This window comes from Odontesthes bonariensis, chromosome 9, assembly GCF_027942865.1.
Source record: "Odontesthes bonariensis isolate fOdoBon6 chromosome 9, fOdoBon6.hap1, whole genome shotgun sequence".
In the NCBI taxonomy this organism is placed as follows: domain Eukaryota; kingdom Metazoa; phylum Chordata; class Actinopteri; order Atheriniformes; family Atherinopsidae; genus Odontesthes; species Odontesthes bonariensis.
In genome coordinates this window covers 39,538,241-39,545,764 of record NC_134514.1, presented here as the reverse complement: position 1 = coordinate 39,545,764, position 7,524 = coordinate 39,538,241, and the positions used below count along the sequence as shown (strand labels likewise).

Here is a 7,524-nt window from a genome sequence, read left to right as displayed (position 1 = left end):
GTGTGTGTGTGTGTGTGGTACAGGTGTATGCTGTGTTTTATGCCACCTCTTTTCTGGATCTATACCGGAGTCCCCGTCAGATCCGCGTCTCTTCCCTCAGCCTCACCGTGACTGTAGACAGTGATGAACAGTATCTCTTCCTGGTAAGTCCTCCTGCAAACTCTTCACAAACTCCTCCCTCTGATTAGTCGTCTGATGCAGAAAAGTCTCGACTTTCTGATGCACTTTTTTGTGGTCAGTTTGATATTTTGTATACTTGCTGATTCTGAACACAGAACTTTGAATTCCTATTCTTTTGTACTGGTGTAAGGATCCTACCCATCCAGGCAATGCCTAGTCAGAACTCTCAGATTTCTGAGGTTAAACATCTAAAATATTTCAGTCCATCCCTCTGAGCTTTCACACTTGGCATGTTGTGAAATTTGAGCTGGCAGAAAAGTCTGCAACATATGTTCAGAGATGGAGGGCTACACCTCCCCCCAGTTTGTCCTCCTAAATAACCAAAATTCAGGCAGAGGTGGAAATTATTCAGTGTTAAGTCTGCCAAAGACAGGAGCAAATAGATTCATGATGCACTGCAGAGCTGCACCATCACCTCCATAAGGTGATGTTTGAGGTGTGGCAGTAGTCATACATTTTAAGGGAAGAATTCATTTAAATGCAAATGCCTAGTTTAGTATGCATAGCTATTAGCATAGTTTCTAAACTAACTTTCAATCATTGTAAAATCAAATTTGAGCATTTGCTTAAAGCAAACAGGCGGATCCACAGCAGCATGAATCCACAGGAGCATGAATCCACATGTTAATGATTCATAGGTTTTCTAGATTCAGTGAAGCAGTTTTCCATATTTGGAAAAGCCTTCCACTCGAGGACAACGTGTGAAGCTGATTAAAGCGTGATGTTTAACATGTATGTGAGGCTGTGGTGCTGATGATGAAGTCCGGGCAGCGTTCCAATAGAAGCTTTGTGATTCCCTTTGTGATCTATAATAGAATCCAATCAGTGCAACATGAGTTTGGTTATATGAGCAATGGAAGTCACTCATATATTTCTCTTACTTTGTGATGGTATCTTCAGGCTCGGGCTGTTTCTCCCTTTTTGGGTCCTCCCTCTGACTACACTGTGGTGAAAATGATTCCCAACGAGAGGCTGCCACCCAGGAACCTGCACCGTGTGCGGGTGGAGAAGACTCAGGCCACACTGAAGTGGCAGCCGCCATACGACGCCCCAGACTCTCCTCTGGTACAACACTGTTTCATGATGATGATGAGCAGCAGGCCACTGGGCCAGGATAGTTGCTTATTTAAAAAAAAGAAAAGACTTGTTCACATTAACAAGCTTTGAATCTACTCATTGTCAACAAGGGGCCTCTTTGTGTCACTTCCTGTATCTTCAGACGTATGTGATCCATGTGAGGGATGTGATCCGGAAGGTGGAGCGTGACTACAAGCTGACGGCTCAGAACAACACTGTGGAGTACCTGCTGAAAGGCCTGGAACCCGGAGGCAGATACAGCATCTCCGTCCGCCTGCGCAATATGAGCAAGGAGGCCAGCTTCACCCTGAGCACAGGTGGGTGCCTGAACACAACACTCAGACCGATGAGATAAATACTAATTCAGATGTGGTCAGTGTGACACATCAATCATTCTGGCAAAGCAAAACATGAAGTAGCATCAGTTTGTACAACTGAAAGGTAACCCCAGAAGGAATGTGCTGTTAAAGATCTCCTTTCCTTCTGTTGCAGTTCCTCTTCCAGCTCCAGAAGCCTTGAAGATTTTAACAGAGAAAGATCACGTGTTCCTCTTCTGGAAAAGTTTGGCAGTCCGAGAGAAGGGCTTCAATGAAAGCAGGGTGAGATCCAGCTGAGCCAAGCTGTGTCTGCTGTTTGTTTCTTCTGCTAAGCTTTGCACAGATGTTTGGATACAGATGTGTGGATACAGATGTGTGGGTACAGATGTGTGGATACAGATGTGTGGGTACAGATGTGTGGATACAGATGTGTGGATACAGATGTGTGGGTACAGATGTGTGGATACAGATGTGTGGGTACAGATGTGTGGATACAGATGTGTGGGTACAGATGTGTGGGTACAGATGTGTGGATCCAGATTTTTGGACACAGACATGTGGGTACAGATGTGTGGGTGCAGATGTGTGGACACAGATGTGTGAGTACAGATGTGTGGACACAGATGTGTGGACACAGATGTGTGAGTACAGATGTGTGAGTACAGATGTGTGGACACAGATGTGTGGACACAGATGTGTGGACACAGATGTGTGAGTACAGATGTGTGGACACAGATGTGTGAGTACAGATGTGTGAGTACAGATGTGTGGATACAGATGTGTGGATACAGATGTCTACTGTCGGGCTGTAATTGAACGAATGAAGCACCTGTGTGGAGATGTGCAGCTCTGCTCTGGTTCTCGTGCCCTCATTGTCCTGCTGGGCTTGTTGCAGGGCTATGAGGTGCACGTGTTGGACAGTGGGACTAACCAGACTTCATACCTGGGAGACACCACAGAGACGTACTTCCGCATCAGCAGCCTGCTGGTGGGACACAACTACACCTTCTCAGTGCAGGCCCGGTGCCTGCTCGGCGGCCAGCTGTGTGGGGAGCCTGCTCTGCTGCTGTACAACCAGCTGACAGGTACTGATGAGGGCTCAGACCCGGATCCTTTCAGGCTGGACTGTAACAGACACACACACCCCACAACAAAGGGATCTGTGCTAAAGCAGGGTCAGCTGACCTTTGGCAGCCCCCACAGATGAAGCCCACCATGTTCTGGTGTTAACCTGAAAGGGATTTCATCTTCTTCGTTCATGTTGTAAATGTCTTCTCTTCCACCGTCTCAGGGGCCAGTGATGCCCCCCACACAGGGGGCCGCTCCGGGGATACAGCAGCAGTGGTGGTCCCGGTCCTCTTCCTGCTTCTGCTCGGAGTGTGCGGTGGTTTGGTGGCACTTTACCTCAGACACCGCCGGCTCCAGAACAACTTCACTGCCTTTGCCAACTCCCACTACAACTCTCGCCTGGGCTCCGCCATCTTCTCCTCTGGGGATGAACTGGGTAACACATGGAGTTTTGCTCTTTGACAGTTATTAAGCCAGTTACCCGTAGGTCATTATTTCTAGATGCTTTTTCTAACTCTGTATTCTAAATACTCAAATGCTTATTTGAATAAATCAGAGGTTTTCAAGGTGTGAGGTAAGCGTCTCGGGGGACCCCAAACGGTTTCAGGGGGGGCTCAGTGAATGGAGGTGGAGAAATATATCAGTTCTGGAGGAATCTACCTGCTGTTCCCCAAGTCAGAAACTCATAAATACCTTAGGACAGAGCATTTCCGTATTTAGTGTAGTCTCCATACAGCGGGGGCAAATAGCCCAGAGAAGGCATGATTAATTTGCACAATATTGCCATGAACGAGGGTCTCCTACTACCTGAACCAGCCCAGACAGACCAGAAGCTGTGGTGCCAGAAGACCCCCCTCATGGACCGCCCCATCAAAGTGCCATCATGATGAGGCAACAACTGATGGCACGGCTTTAGTTGCAGTCATCGAGCGCCTGGTCATGGCGAGACTTTTTTTTTTTTTTTAAGCCATTTTCATATCAAACCATTTCTTCTTTATTTCGGTGACATTACGAACTACAGGTGACACAGAATTAACAGCACTCGTAATAACTTCCCATTTCTTGGCTTTAGCAGGTCCCGTAATTCCACTGCTGACACTGCTAAAAATGACAGATTTTCCTTTCTGGATCTCTGAAAGCAGAACTTCAGTCTCAGAGCCCCTAAAGTTGTTCTTTTTGCGCCTTGATGCCATTTTATAGTAATCAAGAAATCCGCTTATAATGTTCATTTTTGGCCATTTTATGAACGTAAACATGTGCAAAAATCATTTTAAAACTATGTGTAGCTATTTTATTTTTTACTCCCTTGATTCCTTTCTGGACGTCTGCTTCTGCCTCGCTAGCTAACGTAATAAGTTGACACCGGGCAGCAAGCGCGCGAATCATGGCTGGAAAAAGGAAGTCATTTTCTCTGAATGAAAAACGTAGTCTCGTCGAGGCGTATGACAAATTACCAAAAACGAGCCAACGAGATGCTGCGGCGAAGCTTGGCATTCCTCAGGCTACCTTGTGTAGTCTAATTAAGCAACGAGAGACAGTCATGAATGCTAACTACGGAGAAAGAAAACGACGGCGCCCGGGAACAGCACCTGCGGTTGAGGCCGCCCTGGTGAAGTGGATTGATAATGCCCGGTCTCACAGTGCAGTAATCAACTGCTTATAGTGTTCAAATTGGCTCTGGACCAACGTGATCACTATAAGCGGTTTCCACTGTAGTAGTATTCTTTTTTTAAATTTACTGCGCACATGCTATAAAATGCATGTCATTTAGGCCATGATAATATTAACCAGATTTCTACATGCGGCTTTAATTCCTTTAAGAGAGTTTTTGTCAAATGCATTTTTCTCTCCTGTTCAGGTGATGATGATGAAGATGCTCCCATGATCAGTGGTTTTTCAGATGATGTTCCCATGGTCATCGCGTAGCAAGACACCGCATTCCTCTGTTTTTCCTGCTTCTGCTCCCTCGGTCCCCTTCACTCCTCATCAGTGGCGCAGTACGGAGCGGAGAGGGTGGAAACTTAACGCCATCTCAAATCCATGAAGGGAGTCCATCTGGATCAGCAGGAAACGGGAAGAAACAGGAAGAGACAGGACAAAGCGTAAAAAAAGAGATATTTTTCAAAGATACAATGCACTTTTTTGGATGCGCAATAAGTTATTTTTTATAATGTTACAGATATATATGTTACAGATATACATATATTTAAGTATCTCTATCTACAGATAGAGATACTTAAATATATATATAAATAGGTCAAAAAAGAAGTGGGGAGAGGTGGTCACTGAGGAAAACTGTGAAGGATTTGAGTTTGTCCCGCACGCCAGGGAAAAAAGACCCTTTATGAAATGCAAACTCACATCCATTGGAGCAGTTCATTGCTTAAAGCCAAAATAAGCATTTAAACTGGAAAATAAAATGCAACTTACACATAGGAAAATACAAATATATAGTCTGTTGCTGTATACACGATGTCCACATAGCATTTATTCAGGTCAGTGTAATAGTACGCTGTGTACTATAGTGGTATATGTAACATTTCTGCCCCGTGTCACATGGTTGGAAGAGTTCACTGTGCGTCACGTCTCATCTTTGAAAAAAGACTCTGAATTGTTTGTCTTGTTGAAGTTTGGAAACTGTTGATCGCAGCCAATGAAAGCAAACATATGTGATATGATTGGACTCATCACTGACACCATAAAGTGTCGTCATAGAAACACTTTTCTTTCCATCACCAGCACACTGTTGTATGTATGTAGAGGTGACACATGCCGCGATTACAGACTAATATTCCTGGCTTTGAGGGTAAAGAAAACCTCTGAGCATTGCCAAGATGATAGAAACTATTTGTAAATACTGGCTTTTAATATGTCCTCACCTTGTAATGCTGCACCGTATCATTCTTTGTTTTTTTTAATCATTGAGGACCACGAGTGATTGCCCCCAGCATTTTACCATAGCTGTAGTCTTAGATTTAGTGTGTTTGGGGTTCTCAGGGAACTGTGTCAGAGCGGCGCAGCACTATCACCACCATCACCACCACCACCACCACCTTCACCATCACCACCACCACCACCACCACCTTCACCTTCACCATCACCACCACCACCACCTTCACCATCACCACCATCACCACCACCACCTTCACCATCACCACCACCACCACCACCTTCACCACCACCACCACCTTCACCATCACCACCACCACCACCATGGCTTAGGCAGCACTGGCCATCCACCCTTGAATAGGTACTGAAAGTTTGGAAGAGGTATGTGGTCAGCTGTGGGTGGAACGTGGCGTGAGCAGATCATGTCAGTGGTTATGATGAAGAATCAAGCTAACTGTCAGATCCAGATCAAGTCTTAAAATATCACCTCAACAAAAAGTTTCACCTGTGTTTAGCTGCATCTAATCATGCTTATGTTCAGATTTAATTATTTTTAGTCTTATTTTACTTTAGATTTTCCTCTGACTTCAACTGATTTATCTTTAGAATGACTTTCCTCTGAAGAAATATGATGATATTTTCACATTGGGTTCTTTGGCTTACCAAAAGTAAGCTTTTAGTCACACCAGACGGTGGCACATCAAAATTCAATTAAGTGCTTTTCTCAAAAAACACATGACGGTCGAAGCTTGTTCAGTTTGTTCAGTTTGTTCAGCTTGTTCAGTTTGTTCAGGTCGAAGCTTGTTCAGTTTGTTCAGGTCGAAGCTTGTTCAGTTTGTTCAGGTCGAAGCTTGTTCAGTTTGTTCAGGTCGAAGCTTGTTCAGCTTGTTCAGTTTGTTCAGGTTGAAGCTTGTTCAGTTTGTTCAGCTTGTTCAGTTTGTTCAGGTCGAAGCTTGTTCAGTTTGTTCAGCTTGTTCAGTTTGTTCAGCTTGTTCAGTTTGTTCAGGTCGAAGCTTGTTCAGTTTGTTCAGCTTGTTCAGTTTGTTCAGGTCGAAGCTTGTTCAGTTTGTTCAGCTTGTTCAGTTTGTTCAGGTCGAAGCTTGTTCAGTTTGTTCAGTTTGTTCAGGTCGAAGCTTGTTCAGTTTTTTCAGTTTGTTCAGGTCGAAGCTTGTTCAGTTTGTTCAGCTTGTTCAGTTTGTTCAGGTCGAAGCTTGTTCAGTTTGTTCAGTTTGTTCAGGTCAAAGCTTGTTCAGTTTGTTCAGCTTGTTCAGATTGTTCAGGTCGAAGCTTGTTCAGTTTGTTCAGGTCGAAGCTTGTTCAGTTTGTTCAGCTTGTTCAGTTTGTTCAGCTTGTTCAGTTTGTTTAGGTCGAAGTTTGTTCAGTTTGTTCAGCTTGTTCAGTTTGTTCAGTTTGTTCAGGTCGAAGCTTGTTCAGTTTGTTCAGCTTGTTCAGATTGTTCAGGTCGAAGCTTGTTCAGTTTGTTCAGGTCGAAGCTTGTTCAGTTTGTTCAGCTTGTTCAGTTTGTTCAGCTTGTTCAGTTTGTTTAGGTCGAAGTTTGTTCAGTTTGTTCAGCTTGTTCAGTTTGTTCAGTTTGTTCAGGTCGAAGCTTGTTCAGTTTGTTCAGCTTGTTCAGTTTGTTCAGGTCGAAGCTTGTTCAGTTTGTTCAGCTTGTTCAGTTTGTTCAGGTCAAAGCTTGTTCAGTTTGTTCAGCTTGTTCAGTTTGTTCAGGTCGAAGCTTGTTCAGTTTGTTCAGTTTGTTCAGGTCGAAGCTTGTTCAGTTTGTTCAGTTTGTTCAGCTTGTTCAGTTTGTTCAGGTCGAAGCTTGTTCAGTTTGTTCAGTTTGTTCAGGTCAAAGCTTGTTCAGTTTGTTCAGCTTGTTCAGTTTTTCAGGTCGAAGCTTGTTCAGTTTGTTCAGCTTGTTCAGTTTGTTCAGCTTGTTCAGTTTGTTCAGCTTGTTCAGTTTGTTCAGTTTGTTCAGTTTATTCAGCTTGTT

At 44.2% G+C, this 7,524-nt stretch overlaps 1 protein-coding gene across 1 annotated transcript in view; it reads left to right on the top strand.

Annotated features, from left to right (window-relative positions):
• The window catches only part of sorl1 (sortilin-related receptor, L(DLR class) A repeats containing), a 137,569-nt gene extending 131,056 nt beyond the window's left edge, over positions 1–6,513 (top strand). Inside the window, exons 42-48 of the mRNA XM_075474219.1 lie at positions 24–143; positions 1,081–1,245; positions 1,400–1,574; positions 1,750–1,856; positions 2,470–2,659; positions 2,866–3,078; positions 4,501–6,513. Coding sequence (XP_075330334.1) covers positions 24–143; positions 1,081–1,245; positions 1,400–1,574; positions 1,750–1,856; positions 2,470–2,659; positions 2,866–3,078; positions 4,501–4,568 — 1,038 coding nt within the window. The 3' untranslated portion in view covers positions 4,569–6,513. The remainder of the gene's footprint in view (positions 1–23; positions 144–1,080; positions 1,246–1,399; positions 1,575–1,749; positions 1,857–2,469; positions 2,660–2,865; positions 3,079–4,500) is intronic.
• Positions 6,514–7,524: the final 1,011 nt, after the last annotated feature.